The sequence below is a fragment of the Ursus arctos genome, unplaced genomic scaffold (assembly GCF_023065955.2).
Source record: "Ursus arctos isolate Adak ecotype North America unplaced genomic scaffold, UrsArc2.0 scaffold_19, whole genome shotgun sequence".
Classification (NCBI taxonomy): domain Eukaryota; kingdom Metazoa; phylum Chordata; class Mammalia; order Carnivora; family Ursidae; genus Ursus; species Ursus arctos.
The window spans coordinates 14,435,826-14,462,073 of NW_026622863.1; the positions used below are offsets into that span (position 1 = coordinate 14,435,826).

At 53.9% G+C, this 26,248-nt stretch overlaps 2 protein-coding genes across 3 annotated transcripts; one reads left to right on the forward strand and one right to left on the reverse strand.

Moving 5' to 3' along the window:
* Window positions 1-1,572: 1,572 nt before the first annotated feature.
* Window positions 1,573-14,305, forward strand: POLR2C (RNA polymerase II subunit C). Of its 2 annotated transcripts, XM_026494843.4 has the most exons (9): window positions 1,573-1,738; window positions 1,924-1,973; window positions 4,629-4,697; window positions 4,844-4,896; window positions 11,686-11,814; window positions 12,245-12,296; window positions 12,520-12,688; window positions 12,820-12,894; window positions 13,327-14,305. In XM_026494843.4, exons 1-9 carry the CDS (start codon window positions 1,653-1,655, stop codon window positions 13,469-13,471), a joined length of 828 nt encoding a protein of 275 aa, XP_026350628.1. In that variant the 5' UTR covers window positions 1,573-1,652; the 3' UTR covers window positions 13,472-14,305. The 2 variants fall into 2 exon arrangements, with proteins under 2 accessions (XP_026350628.1, XP_057170082.1); XM_057314099.1 differs by having other exon boundaries at window positions 12,520-14,305.
* On the reverse strand, window positions 14,254-21,800 carry DOK4 (docking protein 4). The gene is made up of 8 exons (XM_044382410.3): window positions 21,482-21,800; window positions 17,944-18,051; window positions 17,671-17,785; window positions 17,271-17,390; window positions 16,983-17,172; window positions 16,141-16,279; window positions 15,843-15,966; window positions 14,254-15,727 (listed from the first exon to the last, which is right to left on the reverse strand). The coding sequence occupies exons 1-8, from the start codon at window positions 21,545-21,547 to the stop codon at window positions 15,609-15,611; spliced, it is 981 nt and encodes a 326-aa protein (XP_044238345.1). The 5' UTR covers window positions 21,548-21,800; the 3' UTR covers window positions 14,254-15,608.
* Between the last annotated feature and the right edge of the window lie 4,448 nt (window positions 21,801-26,248).

Below are 26,248 nucleotides of genomic sequence, written 5' to 3' on the forward strand. Positions count from 1 at the left end.
GAGACAGCAGTGATGCGGGGAGGGCTTGAGCCTGGCAACCAGGAGACCTGGCTTCTGGTCCTCGTGGGGCCTACTGCTAGTGGGTGGTCACAGCAGCTCTGCCTCCCTGGGTCCATGCTTCCCTTCTGGAAGTGTGGGTGACAGTGGCCTTCCCCGCACCATTAGCTCCCTTGGGTGCTATTTTGTATCACTGATCATTTCAGCGATCTTTAGCATTAATAATTTTCTCTGTCTACGCTGGCTGGGCTCCCTTTGTTAACTCTGTTTTAGTCTTCTTGAGCTACTATAACAAAATACCGTAGACGGGGACTTAACATTTGTTTCTCACAGGTCTGGAGGCTGGGAAGTCCAAGAGCAAGGTGCCGGCCAGTTCCTGATGAAGTCTTTCTGTCTTGCCACCTTTTCTCTATGTTCTAACAGGGCAGAGAGAGAGAGAGAGCTCCAGTGTCTCCTCCTGTTCTTATAAGGGCACTCTTCTACCCTCCTGACCTCCCAGAGACTCCATCTCCAAACACCACACTGGGCATTGGGCTTCAACATTTGAGAGGAACACAGTTCAGTCCAGAGCATCTGTCTTCTGCGTTGCCATGTCCGACCTAAGTTGATGGGGTATTGCTGGGGGAAAGTCACCAGCTAATAGGTGTTTCCAATCTTTTGGCCTTCCACCCACCCCTTTCTGCACCTCTTTAATTCTTTGTATCATGACTCCCTGTCAAGTCCCCTACACTACCTATTCCAAATTTCATTCCGTTCCCTCCTTCATAGCATCCCTCTCACACTCAACAAACAACCTTAATCCTTAATTTCCTGAGATGACACAGGCTGTGAAGCACAGGCCCCCTCAGTGCCCTTTCTGTCTCAGGAAGAGGGTCGACCTGAGCTAAGGCAAACTCTTTATCTCCTCTCTTACTCTTCCGCTCTGTAAATGTAGCTCTTGCTAAGTTCTATTTTAGAGCCTCTTCTCTGTTACCAGCAGCTGCCCATTCAGACCTTTCTCTGGGCTGGGGGGTGGGGGGGGCTTTGGTAATCTCTATTGAGTATCCACCCTATGAGGGGCACACTGCCAGACATGCAGAGATGAAGAGCCCCCACCCACCTGCCACAACCACACAGACTGCAGATGATACGTTGAAATAAAAAGCATTGTATCTTCCTGCAGTTTCAGAAGAGCGTGAGTCAGACTTGGCTGAAGTATACTTACGTTCTTCCATAAATGTGCACGTTTACTTCATTTTCTTAGAGCTATCGTAGTATTCTGTTTCGTATATTCAACCTGGTGTCTGTCAATAGACAATTAGTTCTGTTATCTTTTGCTGTTACAAACGGTGCTGCAGGGAACGCCCCCGAACGTGTAACGTTGCTTACAACTGCAGCCATTTTCGCAGTATGAATTCCTACAAGTGTTATTGTTGAGTCGAGGGCGTGCACGGGTTTTGCCAGTTCCCGCCTCCCCAGATGGTTGAACCCGGTGCACTTCAAGCAGCTGGGGGTGTAAAACGGGGCCCCGAGCGGCGGCGGCCTCCGGGCGGCAGGTGGCGCTGTGCCCGCGTGTCTGCGGAAGCGGCGCGGGCCGCGCTGACCCACTTCCGGCGGCGGCGGCGGCGGTGGCGCAGCGGAGCTGAACCCCGGGAGTTGGCGGGCCGTGGGGCGCCATGCCGTATGCCAACCAGCCCACCGTGCGGATCACGGAGCTCACCGACGAGAATGTCAAGTTCATCATTGAGAACACGGACCTGGCGTAAGGCCCCTGAGGGAGGAGGCTGGCGACTGTGGAACGCGGGGGGTTGGCGCCCGGGCCGGGCGGGGGTCGCGTCTTTCCAGGGCTGGGCCCCCGTGGCGGGGCTTCCGCTTCGGGAATCGGGGGCGCGGGGCGTCGGCGTCGAGGCTGCGGCGCCGTCACGCCTCTTGGTTTTCATCCCTCAGGGTGGCCAACTCTATACGGAGGGTCTTCATCGCCGAGGTACCCATAATAGGTAAGTGAAACCCGCCTGTCGTGGCCAGCCCCCTCTGCACTCCTTGGGGCTCCTCGTCTTAGCGCTTGGTTAGGCCGGGGTGGGGTGTCCTGGGGGTGCTCTGAGAAGTCAGCAGTGCCGTGTCCTTGGCCCAGGGCCGCTAGGGTCCGCTCTTACATATGCGTCGGTGAGGAGCATAGGTTTGGGAGTCTGCCTATTTGGGTTTGAAAACTGTTTTCACTTACTGTCCCTGTGAAAGTTGGGTAAGTTTTTCACCTGTGTGCTGCGGTTTTCTCTGTAACATTGGGACATTAATAGTACTTACAGAGTGATGGCCAGAATTAAGTGAGGGAATTTCTATTAAATGCCTTGTGTTCGGTACCAGTAGGTGTCTTTTTATGAATCCTTTCCTTTAGCAGCACTCAAGGGAACATGTAAGTGCCAGGCAGCGTGGTAGGAACCGGAATGCTGAGCTGCATAGTGCAGGGTTCTTACCCTTATGGAGCAGCCAGTGACGTTGCAGGGCAAAGGCGAATGCGCAGATAAGAGTACTGCAGGATAGGCGTGGATCAGTAAGGAGTTGTTGGAGTTTAGAGGAAGGAGGATATGCTCTGGTTCCAGCCACCCCGCTGCAGGCATTTTTCACATTTATAAATATATTACAGATATTTTCTTAGTGTCATTTCAAAGTTTGGGTTGCAAAAGGAAGTGTAATTCGTAGCTGCTGCACTTCTAAGGAAATAAGCAGGCCAAGTGATTGGTAAACGAGAGCATTGTAGTTTCCACACTACCATCTCCAGTCACTTCTTCAGCTCAGAGCTTGGAGTGCTGGTCCTCCCCCTCCCTAATCACTCCTTGTCTCTGGGTCTCAGTTTCATCATGAGTAAAGTAAGAAAGTTGTACTTTTTTTTTTTTTTAAGATTTTATTTGTTTGTTTGACAGCACACACGGGGAGCGGCAGGCAGAGGGAGAGGGAGAAGCAGGTTCCCCAAGGAGCAGGGAGCCCAATGTGGGGCTTGACCCCAGGACCATGACCTGAGACGAAGGCAGACGCTTTAACGACTGAGCCACCTAGGCGCCCCAGGGAGTTGTACTTTATGAGGCAGCCCTGACATTACAAATCTAAATGCCACTTTCCCCACAAATTCAGTTCTGCAAATAATAATACCTGCTACGGGGCGCCTGGGTGGCTCAGTCGTTAAGCGTCTGCCTTCAGCTCAGGGTGTGATCCGGGGTCCTGGGATCGAGCCCCACATCAGATTCCTCCACTGGGAGCCTGCTTTTTCCTCTCCTACTCCCCCTGCTTGTGTTCCCTCTCTCACTGGCTGTCTCTCTCTGTGTCAAATAAATAAATCTTAAAAAAAAAAAAAAAGAAAAAACCTTCATTCCAGGCCACATTGGGAATGCAAAAGTTAAGATATTTGAAGATTCCACCCTAAGGATTTTTCAAAGCTGTGAGGTAGAGACGAGATATATATAAATACAGTACAGAGCAAAATATGACAAGTATAGGGGCGCCTGGGTGGTGCAGTTGGTTAAGCGTCTGACTCTTGCTTTTTGGCTCAGGTCATAATCTTAGGGTTGTGAGATCAAGCCCGGCATCAGGCTCTGCGCTTAGCATGGAATCTTCCTCTGCCCCTCCCGCACTCATTCTCTCTCTCTCTCAAAAAATCTTTAGAAATCTATCTATCTATATATATGTATATGACACGTGTCTTTAGTCTGGACAGAGTTTTGTGAGGGAGGAACTTGTAGGGAGGGAGTGTTGGTATGTTTATCCTGGAGGTCAAGCAAAGCTTGGTTTGTAGGAGGCTCAGGATTTTAACCTGCACAGGAGAGGGTCAGGGCTTGCGGGATTGGGGGGCGGGGTTGGAAGTAAGGAGGCAGAGTCAGAAACACTTGGCTCATGATCCTTCTTTGGTTTGATTTGGGGAAACAATAGAAAACATAGGACAAAGCAGATTGGGTCCTAACTGGTCCTCTTCTGACTTTGTTCCTAGAGTCCATGCCCTTTGTTTGGTGGCTGGCCCTTCGATTTATGATTTGCATGCAGATGTTTATGAATGAATATGTGTTAAATCAAGTGTGTGTGACCATACAGTTCTTACCCTTCTTTTAGCTCATTGCAGGTAAGAATTGGGTTTGATACTTAGTATACCATGCCCATTAAAGGAATTCTCTAAACATTAGTTGATTGAGTGATAATAAAGTGTTAAATTGGGTAATCTGGTCATTGCATCATAAAATGAGATGTGGTCTGTCTTTGAGATTTTCCCTAACTTTTAAGTGCCTAAGTAGTTTGTGTTCTTGGATTTGGTGTTGACATGAATAGCAGATGTAAATGCTTCTCACAGAAATATTCAGTTCAAAGAAACGTGTTCCCACTTCCATGGGTATTCTCTAAGTCAGTGTTTTGTGTGGGACAGGGACCCCCCTCCCGTCACATTAAATCTGCCTGCGTAGGGAAGCTGCGGCCTGGGGGGGCGGGGGTTGCGTGTGGTTCTTGTTAAAATGCGGATCCCTGGTCCGCACTTGAGCTGTGGCATCAGCCTCTGGCCCCCTGGTGCAGGCTTTTGTGATTTAGTAAGCATCAGGTGTAAATCTTGCGAGCCACTGCTGTAAGTCTTTAAGTGAATTTGGTGGCTGAACTGCGTGTCTGCTTTCTTTATTTTGTAGCCATTGACTGGGTTCAAATTGATGCCAATTCCTCAGTCCTTCATGATGAGTTCATTGCTCACAGACTTGGTGAGTGCCAGGTTTTGGAAGGTGAAAGGGAGGGGGCTGTGGCTGGTGTCAGAGGAAGAAGCCTCCTCAGTCCCAAGGGGATTTCTAGGCTCTCCTTCCGGCTTGGCCATTTGGACTTCTTTAAAGTGCTTCTTTGTTTCTTCCAGGACTAATTCCCCTCACTAGTGACGACATTGTGGACAAGCTGCAGTACTCCCGGGTATGCTGTGTGATTGGGTGGAAGGGGGGCGGGGGGCAGGGGAGTTCAGTTCTCAGAGGCATTTTCCCGACCTCTTACTTCCAGCTGTTAGAAAGACAGCATAGAGCTGTTGCCTAGGGCCCAAGCAGACATGGGTCCTCAGTTCTGACAGGCCTTAGATTGATGAGGCTCCAGGGGCATTGGGGAGTCTCTGCAGCCAGCCACTGAAGACGGGGTATACACCAGAAAACCCATTTATACTGAACGGTGGGGGCTGTGCCTTTTCAGACTCTGATCTGTTCAGACTGCTTTCCAGGCTGTGTCTTCCCAGTGAAGGAACCTGGGAGGCTAAAGGGAATCAACAGAGAATTGGGGGGCATGAGAGTAAGAACAAAGAAAGGGAGTGAGAACTGTCCCCTACAACAGCACCTGAGGGACTAGAAGGCTGGCGTCTGTGCCTCTCCTCGTAGGTGATGCTCATTGAACATGGCCCCTTCTCTAGGGTCATGTTTGTTCTCTGATGATAAGTTAATAGGCCTTGGACTTGGGGGCGAGGTGGAGGATTAGGCTCCCTGCTTCCTTTCCCCAGGGCTGCGTTAGGTAACAGCTTGAGATTCTTCCCTCTTGGTGGCTTTGGATGATCCTGGATCAGCCCATCCTCTGATATCCCCAAGGGCATGTCATTTTTGTGGTAGCTAATTTGATATGTGTGATGAATCTGTCTTTTTTAAAAAGATGTTTAAGCATACAGAAGTGTGGAGCTCATCTGACTAGTACTTTCGCTCCCGTCAAACAACTTGTCATATTCTAACATTTTGCAACATTTGCTTCACATCTCCAGATTTTTGTTTGTAAGAAATGAAACATCAGGGGCGCCTGGGTGGCTCAGTTGGTTAAGCGTCTGCCTTCGGCTCCGGTCGTGATCCCAGGGTCCTGGGATTGAGTCCCGGCGTCATGCTCCCTACTCAGCTAGGAGCTTGCATCTCCCTCTCCTCCCTGCTTGCTATCTCTGTCACTGTCTGTCTCTCTCTCTCAAATAGATCTTTTAAAAAAAAAAAAGTCACAGATATTGGTGGGGATAGTTGTACAGCCAGTTGAAGAGCAGTTTGGCAGTGTCTTGGGTAAAGATAAGTGTGCCCCAGAACCTAGCAGTTCCAGCCATTAAATTTTTTTCTAGTATTTACTGAACAAAGATGGTCTTACACAATACTCAGCTCTCCCCACAACACATACCCTCCCTGATGTCCTACCTACCCTTTTTTATTTTTATTTTTATTTTTTGGCTTTTTCTCAAAATCCACAGAGAAGTTAAAAACCTCAAATAGTAAACAGCTATTTGTTTTTCACCTTTAGTCGCCAGTTGTTAATATTTTGCTACATTAGCTTTATTTTTCCTATCCATGTTATTTTTGCTGAACCATTTGAAAAAAAGTTGCAGATACCATGACACTTCTCCCCTAACTACTTCAGCACGCTTGTCCTGAGAATAAGGATGTTTTCCCACATCACCGCACCGTCACGCCTAGAGTATTAGCATTCACTTGTCATATTTGTGCATAGTCCTTACCCAGATTTTCCTAGTTGTTCCCCACACGGCCTTTCTTGCCTTTTGCTTGGGGGTCAGTCATTCACCCAAGATTCATATATGCATTTGGTTGTTCTACCTCTTTAGTCTCTTAAACCTCAGATTCTTTTCCTTTCATTATATCTATATGTTTGAGGTTGTGTACCTTTTCATATTTTTATTTTCCATTGACATTTTGATTTTTCCATTTTATATTAATAGTTTTGGGGGGGTTTGGTTGTTTCTTATTAACATACAACATATTATTTGTTTCAGGGGTACAGGTCTGTGATTCATCAGTCTTACACAATACTCAGCTCTCCCCACAACACATACCCTCCCTGATGTCCTTCACCCAGCCACCCCATCCCTCCCACCCCTTTCCACTCCAGCAACTCTGTTTCCTGAGATTAAGAGTCTCTTATGGTTTGTCTCCCTCGTCTTGTTTCTTTTTTTTTTTTCCTCTCTTCCCCTATGCTCCCCTGCCTTATTTCTCAAATTCCACATATCAGTGAGATCATATGGTAATTGTCTTTCTCTGATTGACTTATTTTGCTTAGCATAATATCCTCTAGTTCTGTCCATGTTGTTGCAAATGGCAAGATTTCATTTTTGATAACTGCATAATATTCCATTGTGTGTATGTGTGTGTGTGTGTGTGTGTGTGTATACACACACAATATACCACATCTTCTTTATCCATTCATCTGTTGATGGACCTCTGGGCTCTTTCCATAATTTGGCTATTGTGGATGTTGCTGCTCTAAACATTGGGGGTGCAGGTGCCCCTTTGGATCACTACATTTGTATCTTTGGGGTAAATACCCAGTAGTGCAGTTGCTGGGTCGTAGGGTCGCTCTATTTTCAACTTTTTGAGGAACCTCCGTACTGTTTTCCAGAGTGGCTGCACCAGTTTGCATTCTCACCAACAGTGAAAGAGGGTTCCCCTTTCTCTACATCCTCGCCAGCATCTGTCGTTTCCTGACTTGTTAATTTTAGCCGTTCTGACAGGTGTGAGGTGGTATCTCACTGTGGTTTTGATTTGTATTTCCCTGATGCCAAATGACGTTGAGCAGTTTTTCATGTGTCTGTTGGCCATTTGGATGTCGTCTTTGCAGAAATGTCTGTTCATGTCTTCTGCCCATTTCTTGACTGGATTATTTGTTCCTTGGGTGTTGCGTTTGATAAGTTCTGTATAGATTTTGGATACTAGCCCTTTATCCGGTATGTCATTTGCAAATATCTTCTCCCATTTTGTCGGTTGTCTTTTGGTTTTGTTGACTGTTCCCTTTGCTGCGCAAAGCTTTTTATCTTGATGAAGTCCCAATAGTTCATTTTTGCTCTTGCTTCCCTTGCCTTTGGCGATGTGTCTAGGAAGAAGTTGCTGCAGCTGAGGTCGAAGAGCTTGCTGCCTGTGTTCTCAAGGATTTTGATGGATTCCTGTCTCACAGTTAGGTCTTTCATCCATTTTGAGTCTATTTTTGGGTATGGTATAAGGAAATGGTCCAGTTTCATTCTTCTGCATGTGGCTGTCCAATTTTCCCAACACCGTTTGTTGAAGAGACTTTTTTCCATTGGATATTCTGTCCTACTTTGTCGAAGATCAGTTGACCATAGAGTTGAGAGTCCATTTCTGGGTTCTGTATTCTTTTCCATTGATCTGTTTTTGTGCCAGTACCATACCATCTTGATGATGACAGCTTTGTAATAGAGCTTGAAGTCCAGAATTATGATGCCACCAGCTTTGGTTTTCTTTTTCAACATTCCTCTGGCTATTCGGGGTCTGTTCTGGTTCCATACAAGTTTTAGGTTTATTTGTTTCATTTCTGTGAAAAAAGTTGATGGTATTTTGATAGGGATTGCATTGAATGTGTAGATTGCTCTAGGTAGCATAGACATTTTAACGGTATTTATTCTTCCAACCCACGAGCATGGAATGTTTTTCCATTTCTTTGTGTCTTCTTCAATTTCTTTCATGAGTATTCTATAGTTTTTTGAGTACAGATTCTTTGCCTCTGTTTAGATTTATTCCTAGGTATCTTACGGTTTTGGGTGCAACTGTAAATGGGATCTTCTGTCTTGGTGGAACTGATTTCTGTGCATTGATTTTATATCCTGCCATTTTACTGAATTCCTGTATGAGTTCTGGCAGTTTGGGGGCGGAGTCTTTTGTGTTTTTCACATAAAGTATCTAATCATCTGCTAAGAGTGAGAGTTTGACGACTTTGCCAATTCGGGTTCCTTTTCTTTTTGTTGTCTGATTGCTGAGGTGAGGACTTCTAGTACTATGTTGAGCAGCAGTGGTGATAGTGGACATCCCTGCCGTGTTCCTGACCTTGGGGGAAAAGCTCTCAGTTTTTCCCCATTGTGAATGAGACTCGCTGTGGGTTTTTCATAGATGGCTTTTATGGTATCGAGGTATGTGCCCTCTATCCCTACACTGTGAAGAGTTTTAATCAAGAAAGGATGCTGTAGGGGCGCCTGGGTGGCACAGCGGTTAAGTGTCTGCCTTCGGCTCAGGGCGTGATCCCGGCGTGATGGGATCGAGCCCCACATCAGGCTTCTCCGCTATGAGCCTGCTGCTTCTTCTCCCACTCCCCCTGCTTGTGTTCCCTCTCTCGCTGGCTGTCTCTATCTCTGTCAAATAAATAAATAAAATCTTAAAAAAAAGAAAAAAAAAAAAGGATGCTGTACTTTGTCAAATGCTTTTTCTGCATCTATGGAGAATATCATATGGTCCTTGTCCGTTCTTTTATTAATGTAGTGTATCACATTGATTTGCGGGTGTTGAGCCAGCCTTGCAGCCCAGGAATAAATCCCACTTGGTCGTGGGGAATAATCCTTTTAATGTACTGTTGGATCCCATTGGCTAGTATTTTGTTGAGAATTTTTGCATCCATATTCATCAGGGATATTGGTCTGTAATTCTCCTTTTTGGTGGGGTCTTTGGTTTTGGGATCAAGGTAATGCTGGCCTCATAAAATGAGTTTGGAAGTTTTCCTTCCATTTCTATTTTTTGGGAACAGTTTCAGAATAGGTATTAATTCTTGTTTAAGTGTTTGGTAGATTTCCTCTGGGAAGCCATCTGGCCTGGGCTCTTGTTTGTTGGGATTTTTTTGATTACCGTTTCAGTTTCCTTCCTGGTTATGGGTCTGTTCAGGTTTTGTATTTCTTCCTAGTGCAGTTTTGGTAGTTCTAGGAACTCTGTAGGAAAGCATCCATTTCTTCCAGATTGTCTAATTTGTTGGCATATAGTTGCTCATAATATGTTCTTATAATTGTATTTCTTCAGTGTTGGTTGTGCTCTCCCCTTTTTCATTCATGATTTTGAGTCCTTTCTCTTTTCTTTTTGAAAAGTCTGGCCAGGGGCTTATTCAAAGAACCAGCTCCTAGTTTCGTTGGTCTGTTCTTTTGGTTTTTATTTCATTGATTCCTGCTCTAATCTTTATTAATTCTCTTCTCCTGCTGGGTTCAGGCTTTATTTGCTGCTCTTTCTCCAGCTGCTTTAGGTGTAGGGTTAGGGTGTGTATTGGAGACCTTTCTTGTTTCTTGAGAAAGGCTTGTAGTGCTATGTACTTCCCTCTTAGGACCGCCTTTGCTGCATCCCAAAGATTTTGAACAGTTGTGTTTTCATTTTCATTTGTTCCCTTGAATTTTTTAAAATTCTTCTTTAATTTCCTGCTTGACCCATTCTTCAGTAGGATGCTCTTTAGCCTCCAAGTATTTGAGTTCTTTCCAACTTTCCTCTTGTGATAGAGTTCGAGTTCCAAAGCGTTATGGTCCAACAATATGCAGGGAATGATTCCAGTCTTTTGGTACTGGTTGAGACCTGATTTGTGACCCAGGATGTGATCTATTCTGGAGAATGTTCCATGTGCACTAGAGAAGAATGTGTATTCTGGGGCTTTAGGATGGAATGCTCCGAATGTATCTGTGAAGTCCCATCTGGTTCAGTGTGTCATTTAAACCCCTTATGTCCTTGTTGAGCTTTTGCTTAAATGATCTGACCATTTCAGTGAGGGGGGTGTTAAAGTCCCCTACTATTACTGTATTATTGTCAATGTGTTTCTTTGATTTTGTTATTAATTGGTTTATGTAATTGGCTGGTTCCATGTTGGGGCATAAATATTTACAATTGTTAGATCTTGTTGAATAGACCCTTTAAGTATAATATAGTGTCCTTTCTCATCTCTTATTACAGTCTTTGGTTTAAAATCTAATTTGTGTGATATAAGGATTGTCACTCCAGCTTTCTTTTGATGTCCATTAGCTTGATTTAAAAAGGGGGGGGGTGGAAAAACATTTAAGTTATTTTTACACCCAGTGTGGAGCTCAAACTTACAACCCTGAATTTAAGAGTTGCATGCTCCACGGACTGAGCCAGCCAGGCGCCCCCTTCCATTTCATATTTCTGCTAAAGCAGAAAGGTTGCCTTCCTGCCTCACCTGTGTATGAGTGGAGACTATCCAGGTGTGGCCCCTCGTTCTTCCTCCTCATCTCAAAAACATCAGAAGGTTAGATTTTCGTGCTGGTGTGAGGGGGAGAACAGTGTGCTTGGTTACATTCCAGTAACTCTTTTTGCCTGAAGTTACGCTGTAGCAGGTGGTCCCTACCAGAGGAATGGGTTGTCTCCAGCATCAGTTGCTTAAAGAATTATTGATAATTATTGAAGCCGAGTGATGGTTACATGGTAGCCACCCCTTATACTTGCTGTGCTCTTGTGAATGTATGAAATTTTCCATAATGGAAATAGTTTGTTAGTTTTTAAGAAAAGGTTAGTAGTCTAGAACTTGAAAGGTACTTTTTTGTGTTGTGCCCTCGGTCATTTTATTTTAAATGATGGTGAGCTTCCCGAGCTTGTCCATTTAGTTCAGGGGAAGCTGCCCTATAAAGCACGAAAGCATCATTCTCGTACTCGACGCCTTGGTTCTCTGCAGCAGAGCAGCCTGAGGGCCAGGGTGCGATGTTAGCACTGCTTCTCCCAGCAGTGTGGCTGGGCAGCTGGCAGAAGTGGGAGGAGAACGTGGGTGCCAGTGAGTATGGGGGTGTCTACACTGGGAAACGCCTGCACTGAGCAGCCTGTGAGGACGGTGTACTGGATGGACCCGGCCCCCCCCCCCCCCCAGCGCCTAGAGCCCGTGGCCGTGTTACAGATGGGAGAAGTGGAAGGAACAGGTCTGAGAACGAGGGAGCTCAGGAGCCGCCACCTCTCCCTGGACTTATTCCTGCTTCTCTTCCTCCCTCAGGACTGCACGTGCGAGGAGTTCTGCCCCGAGTGCTCGGTGGAGTTCACCCTTGACGTGCGGTGCAATGAAGACCAAACTCGTCACGTCACGTCTCGAGACCTCATCTCCAACAGCCCCCGGGTCATTCCAGTCAGTATCTCACCACATTGTCCTTACCCAGGACCTTCGTCGTCATCCTTTTAGCTCAAAGTGGGCCAGACTCGGGTGGTTTGTTATAAGATGCGGATTTTCCTTGCGTTATCTTCTGCCCTCCTCTCAGTCTGGTGCCTAAAAAGTGCTAATAATTCTGGACACTAGCCAGGGTGGACAGGAGCACTGTTGGTGCTGTGTGCCTGTCCTTTGTCACCCAAGGACCTTTTTAAAGGCCATGGTACATTTTGGCTGAGAGGGCTGACCCTGTGCCTCGAGGTGGGGGTCGGAGTCCAGCTGCAGCACAGGTCGGTCCCAGTAGGCGTCTCTTCCCCCTCATCCCAGACATCCTGTCCCTGGTTTGGCAGGTGCTGGAAGAGGTAACTGGGGAGACGAGCAGCTAATACATTCCCGTTTGGGCTCCCTACAGGTGACCTCCCGGAACCGAGATAATGACCCCAATGACTACGTGGAGCAGGACGGTAAGGGGCTGGAGGGCGTGTGTGGATGTCTACCCAAACTGTCGTTTCGCAGGCCAGCACAGAGGCAGAGATCCGACATAGCCTCTCATGCTGCTTGGTCTCCTTGTCAGCTGACGCTTGAGCTGTTTGTCCAGATTGTGTGGTCTTCCAGTGGCATTCCAGGCCAAAATTCAGGGGACTGGGTCTCTCCTGGCCCTTGACTGACTTCTGCCTCTCCCTGCAGACATCCTCATTGTCAAGCTGAGGAAAGGCCAGGAGCTAAGACTTCGAGCCTATGCCAAAAAGGGCTTTGGCAAGGAGCATGCCAAGTGGAACCCTACTGCAGGGGTGGCTTTTGAATATGATCCTGACAATGCCCTGAGGCACACAGTGTATCCCAAGCCCGAGGAATGGTATGTTCTTGTCGGGAGTAAAGGCAGGCCTGTAGGCTGGGTTGTGTGGACATGGCTCCGAGGGAGCGGGGTGGGGGCAGGCTCACTGGACAGCAGCAGTAGCCACCTGTGCTCCGTGTATTTGTCTTCAGGCCAAAGAGTGAGTACTCCGAGCTGGATGAAGATGAGTCCCAGGCTCCCTATGACCCCAACGGCAAGCCAGAGAGGTAAGACCCTCATCCGGCACCTGAAGGTGAAGCGTGGAAGAACATAGGGTTTTGGTGCAGGCCCTGAGTTGGGGAGACCCTTCCCTTGTGTCCCAGTGCCCATGAGCTGAGGAAGGATGGAGAACTGTGGAGCCCATACATCCCAGGGCAGATTATCCTCCCCCTAGTCTTTGGGGCACAGAGGAGCCCTCCAGTTAGCCACTGTGCTCCTACTCTGATATTCAACCCCCCAGAGAAGGGGACCAGCCCAGAGCTAGAAAGTCTTCTGATGGTGAACATCAAGCTTTTGAGGGGGCTGTGGCCTCTTTGAAGTCCTATAATGTGCAGTAGGACCGCTGTTAGTAAGAGGTAGGGAGAGAGCATGATCCAGGGCTGAAGCTCGGCCTAGCCAGCCTGCCTCATGGAGGGCTCTCACCCGACTCTTCCTCTTAGGTTTTACTACAACGTGGAGTCCTGTGGCTCTCTGCGTCCTGAAACAATTGTCCTCTCAGCCCTCTCTGGATTAAAGAAGAAGCTGAGTGATTTACAGACCCAGTTAAGCCACGAGATCCAGAGTGATGTCCTAACCATAAACTAAGGGCAGCTTACCTGTTCCAGCAAGAAAAGGGGTGGGGTGGGGGGGTCAAGGCCAGCAGCTGGCTCTCCGGTCTCTCCAGAGACTCTCGTAGCTTCTGGGGTCTGGACGTTGTCCAGGCTTCTTGGCAAGCCTCAGTACCCCTAGGCAGGTAGCTCAGGGGAAGAGTCGTCCCCTCCCAGCCTTGCTCCATTGAAGACAGATGGCCGGGGTACCACTGGTATCTGAGGCAGGACAGTTTACTAGACATTTAGCATCCCTGGTCCTACCCCCTGATTGCCAGTAGCACCCCCAGAACCACCCTTCCAGCCCATTTCCTAATGTGCCTGGGCAAGGTCTTCTGCTGAGAACTGCACAGTTGGACTCCTCTTCTGGTCATTTTTGGCCAGAAGTTGGTTTTCACAGTTCTACCTTGGTCTTCTGGTGTTTGAGTACTAGAACCCTCATTCAGGTTGCCTACAAACCCTTCTGGCTCCTGCCCAGAGCCAGCCTACTGGCACTTCACTGAAATCCCGGAGTGTCCCTAATTTGAGAACCCTTAGAAAATAGTGTTAGATTCTGGCTGCCCCCCACCCCAGATAAACCCCGTATTTCAAACTTCACTGCCAGTGGCCTGATTATTTTTTAGGGACTGGGGAGCAAGGGCCTTGATGAAGGTCTGGCCTTGACCCCTTCGCCCTTAAGAGGTAGAATCATGCCTGGAGCAGTTAATTAGGCAGTCTGCTAGGAGAAACCAGGAGAGAACCAGAGACCTGCTATAGAAAGGAAGGGATATTTATTAACAGTTGTCTTTTTAAAAGTTTTTATTTTTGGCAATAAAGAGCACAACATAATCTCCTTCATGCGTCATCGTGCCACTAACTTGAGCCAGCCCAGCCTTGCCTCCCTCTCCAAGGCCTTTGGCCCCAGGCTCCTTTCTTCAGTCTAGTTTATTCCTCTGAGTGGTCATTTCCTGGGTCAGGTTTGGAGCCAAGCTGGCTGTGGCCCCCTCCCCGGATCCTCCTGCCACAACTTGAATAGTGGTTATTTACAACAAGGTCTGTTCCCACAAATCAGAACCCTAAAGTATTAAAAAACAAAAAACCCACACACGCAACCAAAGGTTTGACGAGAGTAGAAAGATAGCCCTTCTGCAAGGTAGTCAGTAAACACCAGTGCTAGAAAATCAACTGCTTTAATGGCATTTCAGCAGGGAGCCTCAGCACCATGTGGGGAGAGGGAAAGGGGGAGGGCTCGGTTTCTGAGTGCTTTTGGCTGGCCAGAGGGTAGCCACACTGGGCAGAGGGGCTCCCTCTGCTGGGCCATCACCTACCCTCGGTCAGTGAGGGGGCAGCAGGGGTGCCCCCCACAGCAGTCCTGCTGCAGCCAGCCCACCCGCCCGGCCGGCCCTGGGGCAGTGTAGGAGCTCGGCGCGGGCCACCCTCCGCCTGGCTGAGGGAGCCAGCACCCCTGCCCCTGGGGTATCTTCTCAGCCTACTAAGCAGGAAGGAGCCTGGGCAAAAATTACATTTTAAAACCAGATTTTCACCTGAGGTGTCAACCAGATGTCACCTTTGCTTGAAACTCCCAAGTGCAAGGCTGCCAAGGGGCACGGCAGAAGCTCAGACCCTGCCCGTGCCACTCGAGGCCCAGAGGAAAGGAGAAGCCGCCTGCTGTCCTAGTCCCTGGGCTGCGGGGAGAGCCAGCCATCCCAGCGCCAGCCTCGAGTTCTGTCTGCTGCCTCCGGCCCTGGCAGCGCCAGCAGGTCCGGGCAGCAGGAGGGCTGTCCCACGGAGGACAGGGAACAGCTGCCCTCACGTTCAACAACAGCCTTGACTGGGACCTGGTCATGGGATTAAAAAATGTGTATGTGGTGTCGGGGAGGGAGAGGGGAAATCTCATTAATATAGGATATGTCATAAGCCATATATATTAAGATCATTAACAGTAATAGTCCCGCAGTGGCTCCAGCCCCTCACACATGCTCTGGTGGCGTGGCCAGCCCCGTGCCTTGGTCCAGCCTCACGCTCGGGGGCAAGGAAGGGACAGCTCGCGCCGTTTCTCCAGGCTCTGGGCCAGCAGCCCCCCGAGGCTATGCACGGTACGCTGCAGGTGGCCCTGCAACAGGCCACCCCGTGGTCGTTGCTGGGCAGCAGCCCTGTCACTGGGCTGGGGTCTTGGCCTCACTGCTGTCCCCCTGGCTGGGCTTTGGCGTTAGCAGGATGAATCGGTTGAGGAGGTCTGTTTCTGAGCTGGCCTGGGCTGCCCCGTACCCCTCACCTGTGGACACAGAGGCAGGCTCAGGCTGCGGGTGCAGGTCAGAGGACCCCTGCCCAGAAGGCCTCGTCCTCCACAGGGCCTCGTGGCAGGGGAGCGGGGCACTGCAGGGACTCACCGGCATAGCTGGAGGCCTCGGCAATATTCTGGGAGCCCGTGATGTGGTGCCAGTAGGCGCTGCGGGGCAGCATGGTGGTGGGCGTGCAGGGGTACGAGTAATGTTCCGTGCCCTTGTTCAGCAGCTGTGGGGTGGAGGGGAGGGGTCCCTCCGGTTAGCTCGGGGCCGTGGCTTCCTCCCAGCCATCAGCCCAACACCCTGCCCGCCCAGCTAGAGACCGCTGGCGTACTCAGGCGCTCGGCCCGCCCACCCCCTGGCCTCCCCGGTAGCCCAGCCTGGCCGATGCCCAGAACCTCACCCGCACGTTCTTCTCCATCTCCAGCAGGACACGCTTGTGTTGCTCAGCAATGGCCAGGGTGGCACTGTGGACCCGCTGGTAAATCTGTTCCCCTTCCTGAGTCTGGAAGGTGTAGAGCCCTTCCCCAGCATCGCACATCCTAGGGACACAAGAGGCACGGAGGGCACGGTGGTGGGGACTGCACCATACGTGTTTGGTCGAGCGCCCTGGCGTCATACGCTGGCTGCACCCGGGGCTCCCGGGGAACAGACGGGGCTGTGTGTGCAGCCCAAACGTGCCTGGCCGTTTCCATGTACCAGCGAGCTCAATGCTTTACAAGACCCGGCCCACTCAGTCTTCTCTCCCGCCCCTCTGGTCTGCGCACCGCTACGGCTTCCTCTGTTCCGAGTTTTCTCAAACCATTTTGCAGATGAGGAAAACAGGCGCACAGGTGCTCAGTAACGGAAGCCGGCTTACACAGAGGATCACACAGAATGTAAGTCCAGGCCCGCTGGCTCCAGAGTTCAAACTATAGGTTACCCAGTCCTCACCGTAATTCTACGAGGGCGGGTACTTTTATGATCCCCTATTTGACAGTGAAGAAACGAAGCCTCGGTCCACAGACAGAGCTCTGAGCACCAGCGCCCACTCTGACGTGAACCTTAGCAGCCTGGCTTTGGTCAGCAGCTGCGCTTGGCCTGCCTGGCATGAGCCTGGAGGTCCTCATCCGTAAAACGGGACTCTTCCATTCCCTTCTGGGTTTCTATGCTGACAGACAACTAAAGCTCCCAGCACCGTGCCTGACGGGGGCAGCCAACAACATGACCACAGTGGGTCAGGGTAGGGAGGCGAGAGGGTCCTACCGGCCAGCCTCGAAGGTAAAGCGTGTGGCATCCCGGCCGTAGCGACGCAGCGAGCAGAGGGGCCACGAGACGAGCTTCACGCGGGGGTTGTGTGCGTCCCAGAGGTAGATGTTCTCGTGGGTGATCTGCAGCTTGCACTCGCCGTACACGTCCAGGTTGGGACAGGGCAACAGGAAGACGTTGAAGCGGTCTGGAGTGGGAGGGAAGGAGCGGGCCGGAGCCTTTCCAGGGGAGGACTCTCCTCCCCCTCCCCTCTCCTCCCAGCCCCTTGACAGCATCCGGCCTCACCTGTCTGCTCACACTGCACTCCTGGGGCCAGGAGGTCCGGCTCTCCCAGACTGATGTCATTGAGTCGTGAACCCAGACACTCCACAGACAGCGTCTTGTACCATTCCTCCGCCTCCAGCTCTAGAGAAAGTGGTACCTCATGCCAGCCCAGGGTCCCCCACAACCCACCCTATCTGCCTCAGCCTGAAGGATCCCGCCATGCAAGGCAGGGAGGGCAAGGCCAGTGGATTCTGCCTACTAGTCCCACCTCACCCTGGGGACCTGCTCCCTCAAAGGCGCCCCTGCCTTCACCCCCACACATCATACCCAGCCAGGGCTGGTCCTGCTTTGACTCCTCCCAACTGGACCATATGTGGCCCCAGGGGAGGCTGGACGGAAGCCTGCAGCCCCAGCTCCTCACCTGAGTCGCAGGTGAAGGTACGTGCCGAGTCGTCAGTGAATATGATGGCCACCGCCTGCCTCTTGGTCTCCTTGGGGAGCCGCGTGACACACTTGACGTTGCTGATCTCGGTCACCTGGGACAGCACCCACAGGGGACTGAGCCAGCTGGAGCGCCTCCCTCTGCATCCCCCCCCCAGGTGTGTCACCCCCAGGAGGGGGCTCTCAGACCTCGGGCCTCGGCAAATCCTCACTGCTTACAAGACTAGGGGAGCTAGGGCCCAGACCCCCTAACCTTGGGGCAGCCTCGGAGGCACACTGACTTCTCATCCGGATACTTCTCCAGCCGCTGGGGCCCCTTGCTGGAAGACTTCCGGAACACCAGCCAGCACCGCCGGTAGATCTGTGGGGCGAGACGGCGGGGGCGTGAGGCCTCCCGGGACCACTCCCACCCAACATGGCCCTGAAGTTACCCTTGTCCACCGCAGGGGGCGGTGCTACACAGCCGTCCCCCAGACCCAGCCCAGGAGAAAACCTGGGGACGGCGGACCCCAGCAGACGCCCCCTCCCCAAACTGAGAAAGCAGGCAGGTCTTCGCTGGCTCCGAAAGGCTGTTCCACAGAGTGCTGGGACTCCCCGCGTGCCGTGCTCTGCTCTGAGCTGGATGTAAACAGCATTTAGTGAGCGCCTCCCGCTTGTCCTGAGCGCTCTGCACGGCTAACCTCAGGGTCACTCCTGAGGTGGGCTTATCAACTGCACTTTACAGATAGGGAAACTGAGGCACAAGAAGTTGTCACAGCTGATAAATGGTGGGGCCTGTATTTTCAAAAGGCTGGCTAGGCCCAGAGCTGACACCTGGAGCCCACTGCATAAACGTTCTGTCCAGGACTCGGCCGTGCCAGCCACAACGGAGGGAGTGTCCTAGCGACAGGGATCAGACCCTTGCCCAGGCTCGCAGCCTGCACATCACCCCAGCCCTTGTTCTCACAGCCGGCGGAGGGCTCTGGATGCAGACCGTACCTACCCCTCTCGTCTCTGGCCACCCTCTCTCCCTTCTCTGACGCCCTGGAGTGTAAGGGGCCAGGATTAGTTCCCTGTTCCAGTTGGGAAACCAGAGGCATCTTAGAAGTAAAGGGGCAGAGCCAAGAACCTGGGGTTATCCCGGAGCACAGTGCCTTCCCAGGCAAGGTTCCCTCCTGTCCAAGCACTGCCGGTGACCCTGTGCCTAAAAGCGCCTAAATTCTCTGCAGCTTCCTGCACTCTTCCTGACAGGCAAGGAGCCGGGGTGCCGGGAAACGACCATGCTCCAGGGCTGGGGGGCAAACTGGCTTGTCAAACCCCTGGTGGGGGGGTGGTCTAGCCACCTGCTCAGGCTGCTGACTCTTCCTTCCCCGCCCCCTCCTCCATCCCAGGCTTGCTCCCAGCCCAGAGTCTGGCTGGGATGCACCCACTCGGTCAGCGAGCACTCCAGAAGCCTGGCAGAGCCCATTCCCAAGGAATCTCCGGTTCACCCGCTCACCGTAGGGAGCCTGAGGGGTGCCAGAGCGGAGGAAGCAAGGGGGCCGCAGCGCCTCCACGCCCGTTCTGCCATGCAGGCACCAGGTCCTGGGCAGGGAGGGCCCCAGGCCTGGTGGGCCTAGTCGGTCCCCAAGCCAAGAAGCCACTCAGAACCAGGCCATTAATGGCTCCCATCTGGGACTTCAGGAGGCATCTCTGCCCCTGTACCCGTGGCCCTGGCTCCACCCCTGGCCTGTCCACCTCAAGAGCAGCCTCAGCTCTCCGCTGGGGAGCTCCTTTAAGACGGGACTGTATATTTTACTCAGAAATCTTCCCTCCCATCCTGGCAATGTTGTTAGCACAGCTCTGCTGAACGAGTGAATGACCATCCTAAGAGCCACGCATGAGCGGATGGAGGAGTGAGTGAAGGCAGCGACCCAGACGTGCCCTGCCAGCTTGGGGTCAGGGCAGAAGGCCCAGGGGCCTGAGCACCCCCGTTGCCTGGTTACACACACACACACACACACACACACACACACACACACACACACACCCCAGGGAGCCACTGCGCTGCAAGAGCCCTCCTTCCCCACTTCTCATGGTCTTTGATCACCGCCTCAGAACCAGAAACACTCCCGCTCTGCTACAGCTCTGCTGGAGGAAGGCCCTGGCGGGTAGAAGGGTCTGCTCCCCATCTCTCTCAGCCCCTCCCAGCTCACCTTTGTGAGCTGAGACAAGAAGGGCAGCCCTGGGACAAGAATGGCTGGGTGACTGAGCCCCTCACATCAGACCTGCAGGGGGAAGCTGAATCCCCCAGGGAAGGCCTCCCAGCCCCTCCTCTGCCTGTGCCCACCTGTAGGCCACCTGGTTCCCAGGTCTCCTCCTGGCACAGGTCCGTTACTGAGGCCAAGTGGCTGCCTCAAGGGGCTTGCCTTTCTGGTAAGCTCTGCCCTGCACAGTTGGCCCAGGTGGCCCCCGGGGACCGGCTAGACCCAAGCGCACAGGAATGAGGAGCCATACTAGAAGCTGGGCCCCTACTCCCTTGCCCCCTCCCCCCGCCCCCCTCAGCTTCAGCTTCTCCCCTTGTTCTGTGCTCCAAGTGGGCTCCATCCCTCTCTCCGCACAGCAGCAAGGTGGCTGATGCCCACCAGGGCCGGTGTGCTGGGCTGGAACCCAGGCTGGGATACAAATTCAAATCCAGCTAAGCCTCCTGATATGCGCACAGCTCCGCCGCTGCACTCCGCCTGGACAGAACAACCCCACAGGGGCCACAGGGCCACAGAAGGGGAGGAGGGGCAAGAACCACCCCTCTCCAAGGCCAGCCCCGTTCAGGCTGGTATCCAGGCAGGGAAGCCATATCAGAGCCCTATTCCTCCTCCACCCCACTCAGGCTGAGCCAGGAAGCCTTGAGCAGTCTGATCCCACCCCACCCCCATCAGAGCAATGGGGGAGGGGAGGAAGAGAGAGACAGGAGACCCCGGGGAAACACAGACTCGGGCCACGGAGGGTTCCCTTCCCCCCCGGAGAGGGTGCGGCCACCAAGACCCCTCACTGGGGGTGGGGGAGGGTCAGCAGGGGAATGGAGGCAGCTCTTGGACAGCCTCACCAAGATCATTAAGTTGGTCCCTGAAGCCCCTGCTCAGGCCCTCTGGGGAGGCGGCGGAGGCCGTCCTCACCAGGAGCCGGTGGGAGGTGGGTCTGAGGCCTCATCCCCTCAGACCGCTGAGCCCCCAGTTGTGGGCCAAGCAACCCCACAAGCGCCACCGCCAACAACTCGGAGGAAAGCAGCCTGTCCCAGAGCCACAGACCATCCTGCCCTAAGTTCCATTCATAAACCACATAAATACCAGCTTCTGCGCCCTCCGCGCCCTCCCACCACTGCCCTGCCCCACCGCCGAGCGCTCCCCTTTCCCAGCACTTCCCGGGCAGTGAAAGCAGTAACCAAAATAAATACACAAGGAGCCGCACACGGAGAGCCACGGGCAGCTGGGGGGACGAGGGACTTAAAAGAAAAGAGGCCAGGAGAGGGGAGGGGAGAAGCGGGGAGGCGAGGAGGCCGTGGCCAGGGGGCGGCGAGGGGAAGCGAGAGGTGGGTCCCCGGCTGCGCCGCGGCCCCGCAGCGCCAGCCGCTCCCGCCGCCGGCCGGGCCACAACTTCAACAATGGCAGGGGCCCCGCGGCCGGGACGGCGACCGGCTGGGGCGGGGGCGCAGGCGGCACATGCCGGGCGGCCGCCGGCCACAAGCCTCGAGCCCGTGGGAGCGCGACGCCGGCCCCACGGGCACCCGCGCCCCGGCCCCCCGGGCTCCCGGCCAGGCCCCCCGCACGGCTGCTCACCCCCAGCTTCCTGCTCTTCATCTTCACGTAGCCTTGCTTGACGATGTCATTGAAATTGGTCGCCATGGTCTCCCCCCACCCGGGCTCCGGGGCGCCGCCGGGCCGGGCTGCCCAGGTGGCCGGGGGTTCGGATCCTCCTATCACCTGTTCCAGACGCTCCGTCGGCGGGGCCGGCGGCCACTCCTCACCTCGCCCGCCTCAGCATTGTTCTAGCAGCTCCTCGGCCCGGCGCCTGCTGCAAATAAAAATGACAGGGAGATTAGACAGTGACATCTTTCTCTTCCCCTGGCTGTCTCGCTCTTTTTTCCTTCCTCTTGCCACACTCCTCCCTCCCTGCCTCCGCCCGCCCTCCTTCCTTCCCTTCCCTCCCCACCCCGGGACGGCAGAACCATTCAGGAAAACCGAGGTGGAGGCAGCGGCGAGGAAAATGGTCCAGCCCAGTCCCCTCCCTCAAGGCTGGGGCTGGAGGTTAACCCCTTCTTGGGAGGACGGGCGCCGGCTCCCACTGTGGAGCCGGGGACACAGGGAGGTGGCCCGGGAGCTGCGGTCCCGTCCCATCTCCCGTTACGACTCTGGAGCGGACTTAGGGTGCCCAGCCCAGGGCCAGGCCCCCTCCCATGCCCAGGAACCTCAAGGGAGAGCCTTCCAAGACAGAGGAGGTGGGGGTTCCCAGGAAATGGCATGGAGTCCGGGGTCTGAGTGAACCCCACACTCTCCAAGGTTCATTCAGGACAATTTGCCTTGTCAGGTTCAGCAGACCCCCCGAGTCCCTCTGCCCCACACCATTCTATACCTGCTTCTCTCCAGCCCCAGGAGGGAGGCTGCAAATCAAGCCCGCCCAGGCCCTCCTCCCGGCCCCTGGAACTCCAGCAGCTCTCGGGTGCTGCTTCCTGGGTGGGAGGGCAGAGTCCGGCAGGGCGGGCCCCCAGATAAGCCTGAGGAATGTGCTGGGCCGGCTGGAGGTGGCCACTGTGGAAGCAGTCACCTCGGCCTGGCCCTGTGCTAGGAAAACGGGCTGCCCTGCGCGGGCCATGCGGCGCCCCACGCCCTGAGCATGGGCAGGGGTTAATTACAGAGAGAACCAGCAATCACCTGGCCCTGGGCTTGAGGACACTGCCAGAGAGCTGTGAGGAGCACCAAGGGGAAGTCAGTATGGAGGGGGAAACGGGGATGCCAGCAGGGCCTCTCAGAAGCAGACAGATAAACACAGAGCTAAGACGCAGACTAGGGGAGGCGGGGGTATCTCAGCAAGGACGCAGTCCAACACACCCATTCCACAGATGGGGAAAAGAAGGTTGCCTGGAAAGGATAAGCAGCATGGCTAAGGTCACACAGCAAATCTAGGGCCCAGCCAACAATGAATGAGAAGTTTCAGAGCGGGTGATGGAGGCAGACCCAGGGAGGTGGGAATGTCCTGCGGCCATCTCTGGCTGCCCACCAGCACGCCCCTCTGCCCGCTCTGCCATCCAGGCTCAGCAGCAGGGCTCTGCCGGCAACATTCCCCCCCTCCCCCCCGCCCCGCCATGTCTCCAGGACTGCTAGGTGGGAATGGAGCAGCATTTCTGGGGTCAGCTGGGCATCTGTGCTGCCACGATGAAGCCCTAGGGCCGGCATGCTGCTGGATCTGCCAGCAACGTGGCATTAATTACTCTCCTGGAGGACTGGCTGTTGAGTCCCTAACAAGGAACAGATGGGCCTACCCCAGTGGGCACGCACAAACAAGGGGAGGGGCGGAGAGGGTAATGCTCCCCTAGCCTGCTTGCACCTGACGGCCTCCTCAGCACACCCTCGGCTGCCTCCCTGCCCACTCACTTCCTCTATCCCAGCCCCCTGGCATCCAAGAGCCTCCCAGATGGGACACCCAAGGGCTCTGCTTCCCACTTGTAAAGTCTGGTCTAGGGTTCCCTCCCCAGGACTGACCCCAAACAGCCCTGCCATACCTGGGCTCTGGCGGCAGAGACGGGTAAGTTTTCCCAGCTCTGCCGCTCCTGCCTGCCCATGGGGCTGCCTTGCCCCCACAGCAAGGACCACCTCCGTAAAACTCCCCTCCAAGATGACAGCAGGCTGGCCACTGGCCACAAGTCCTCGGGGTTCACTCAAGGCACTCAGGAATGTGAATCTAGCGGCCTGGCGGCTCTGGTCACCCACTTCACTTTTCTATGCCTCAGTTTCCCCATCAGTAAAAAAATGAGAATAAATCCACCTACTTTAAAAGAGGAAATATATCCATGGGCACCTATCTGCCCACTTAGGACCCAGAGCTTCTGCCTGGAAAACTAAGGCCTATTTTCATTTCAAATGCTGTGAAACCACCATAACCAAGCCTTCCACCTGCCCAGTGCAGGCCTCTTGCCAAGACTCCACCGGCCGGCTACCTTCCCAAGCGACCGTGACGCCAAGCTCTCGAGAGCACCACTGCCGTGTCTGTCTGTCCACAGGCCCACGCCCCAAGCCTCACAGAAATAAACCAGCAGAGCAGTCTTCCACGGGAAGCCCGGGCAGCAAAGGGCTTGGCAGCTCCCCTGGCCACACTCAGTCCCTCATGGAGTTTGCAAGACCAAGAGCCTGCCGGGGACTCAAAGTGGTACAGCAAAGGGAAGTGAGAGAGGGGGAAAGGCCAACAGGTGGACCCACAAATCTGATGGGCAGTGGGATCAGGTGGGGGGAGTACCAGCACAAACACAGCCCCGAGGGCCTGCACTGCGTGCAGCTGGAGAGGGGACCCACGCGGGCTCAAGGCATGTGGCACGGTGTTGCTCTGAAGGCCAGGAACAGGGCTGAGGCCACTTTCCCCATCACTGTTGAGCTACCGCCTGCCCTGTCTCGCACAGCCCGCCCGCAGCTGGGAAGAAGGCCCCACTCATTCAAGGCCTGAGGTCTCGGGCCTGGGAGCTCAGCTCCGAACACCCAGAAAAGCTCAGCAGAGTGCCCAGCAGCCCCCTCAGTCCTGCAGGGGGGAGAACGGCCCCCCATTCTTCCTCCCAGCTTGGCATCAACATGGCCGCCCAACCAGAAATGGGACCCACCCTGAGCCGGGCCACTAAGGGCTCCTGTACATAGAGAGCCAGGCTCCCAGGCCCCTTTCCCCAGCTCTCCCCAGGAAGGGCAGATGTCCTGGGGGACAGGGAGACTCCCTGGTGCCCAGCAGAGGGGCTGGGACAGGCCCACCTGCCCCCCAGGGCAGCCGAAGCCCCCCCTCCCTGCACCTGGATTCTGCCTGGAGCCTTTGGCTCCAGAACAGACGCTACTTGCTGCTGTTGGCAACCAATGGCTGAGCAGGAGAGGCCGCCTGCCTGGCTGGGCCTCCCCACCCCATGACAGATAGGATCTTATCAGGGCTTCAGGGACAGCCCTACCTGCTGTCTGGCTGTCTCACCCCCTGGCAAAGATCCTATCGGCAGGATTCTCTCTGGCACCAGGGGCATTTCCCATCACCTGTACTCGGGCCTTGCTCCCCCCCCCCACCCCGTGTGATTCTTATCAAGGGCCAGGAGAGGATTCCCCCTTCCCAGCCTTTGCCTCCAGCCCTGCAAATCCCCTCGAAGGGAACCACCACCTCTACACTGCAGGTCTCAGCCAAGCCAGCGGCCGAGACAGATCTGGACAGAGAGAAACAGGGGGAGGAGGGAGCGTCTGGAAGCCACGGGGTCCTGGGCCCTTCAGTCAGGACAGACATGCTATGTTGACACACCGCGCCACTCTGCTCTCTCCTGGTCCCTCGCCCAACCCTCTGGCCTCATCTCCCCCCTGCTACGTAAGCACAGCCTCCTTCTATCTGTTCCTCAACGTGCCTAAATCCTTCCCACGCAGGACCCCTGCACTTGCTGTTCGGCGCCTGCAACACGGTTCCCTCAGACGGGCCAAGGTTCATTCTACCGCTTCGTTCAGGTCTCAGTTCAAATGTCACCTCCTCTGAAAGGCCTTCCCTGACCACTCTGGCCAAAGAAGCCATGCCAGTCAGTCTCCACCCACTTCACTGTCTTCATCACACACATCACTATAGGATTGTCTCGTTTCTTCATCTCTTCCTTTACCACTTGGCCACTTTCCGTCTCCCAGAACACTCTAGAACATCAGTGCCTTCTCTGTCTAGTTAACAGCTTCATCCCAGTGCACACACTGGTGCCGAGCGAAGAGTAAGTGCTCCATAGTTGGGGACTGAAAGCATAATTCTCTCCAGGACTTGTACTCCTCACCCCTTCTCCCACCACCACCCATATTCACCTGGCAGGACCCAGCTCAACTTCCCGAGGCCTGTAAGTAGCGCTGGGCTCCCACTTCCCTGGGTCCCAGGGCTTTGGCAGGGCTGTCATGGCCAGCAAACTGTTGTTCCTGGAGAACCAGCTGGGCCCCAGACCCAGTTCAGTTCAAAGCTGCCTCGGGGGAGAGAGTACTGCTGACACTGTGCCCAGGCCTGGCCAGGCTGCCCCACCTTGGTCAGGGTTGTAGGGTGCCCTGCCCAGGAAGAAAGAGCGAAAAGGAGCCAGCACCCAAGCACAGAGAGGCAAGCAACTGGGTAGGAGGGTGCACAGCTCCTGACAACCCATCCTGGAAGGGGGGCAGAAATGGCCTGTGCTTGAGCCCCATCTCTCCGCAAGGGGCAAGAAAAGAGACTGCACTAAACAAGACCAGCCTCTAACCGCTGCCATGAATCCTGCTGGGCCGAGTCTCACTGCCCTTGACTTGCAGACCCCTAAACCCCAAATGCTCCATCCCAGAATCCTGGCAACTGCGGTGCCCCCACAGCTTGCGACTGGCCTGCACAGA

Bases quoted from the DNA above. Each gene is read 5' to 3' on its own strand.
- POLR2C (XM_057314099.1), top strand. From the start codon at position 1,653: ATGCCGTATGCCAACCAGCCCACCGTGCGGATCACGGAGCTCACCGAC. The intron at 1,739-1,923 runs GTAAGGCCCCTG...TTCATCCCTCAG, and splicing joins ATTGAGAACACGGACCTGGC to GGTGGCCAACTCTATACGGA. The intron at 4,698-4,843 runs GTGAGTGCCAGG...TGTTTCTTCCAG, and splicing joins GTTCATTGCTCACAGACTTG to GACTAATTCCCCTCACTAGT.
- DOK4 (XM_044382410.3), bottom strand. From the start codon at position 21,547: ATGGCGACCAATTTCAATGACATCGTCAAGCAAGGCTACGTGAAGATG. The intron at 17,173-17,270 runs GTGAGGCCGGAT...CTCCCACTCCAG, and splicing joins AGTGCAGTGTGAGCAGACAG to ACCGCTTCAACGTCTTCCTG. The intron at 16,280-16,982 runs GTAGGACCCTCT...TTGTGTCCCTAG, and splicing joins TTTACCTTCGAGGCTGGCCG to GATGTGCGATGCTGGGGAAG.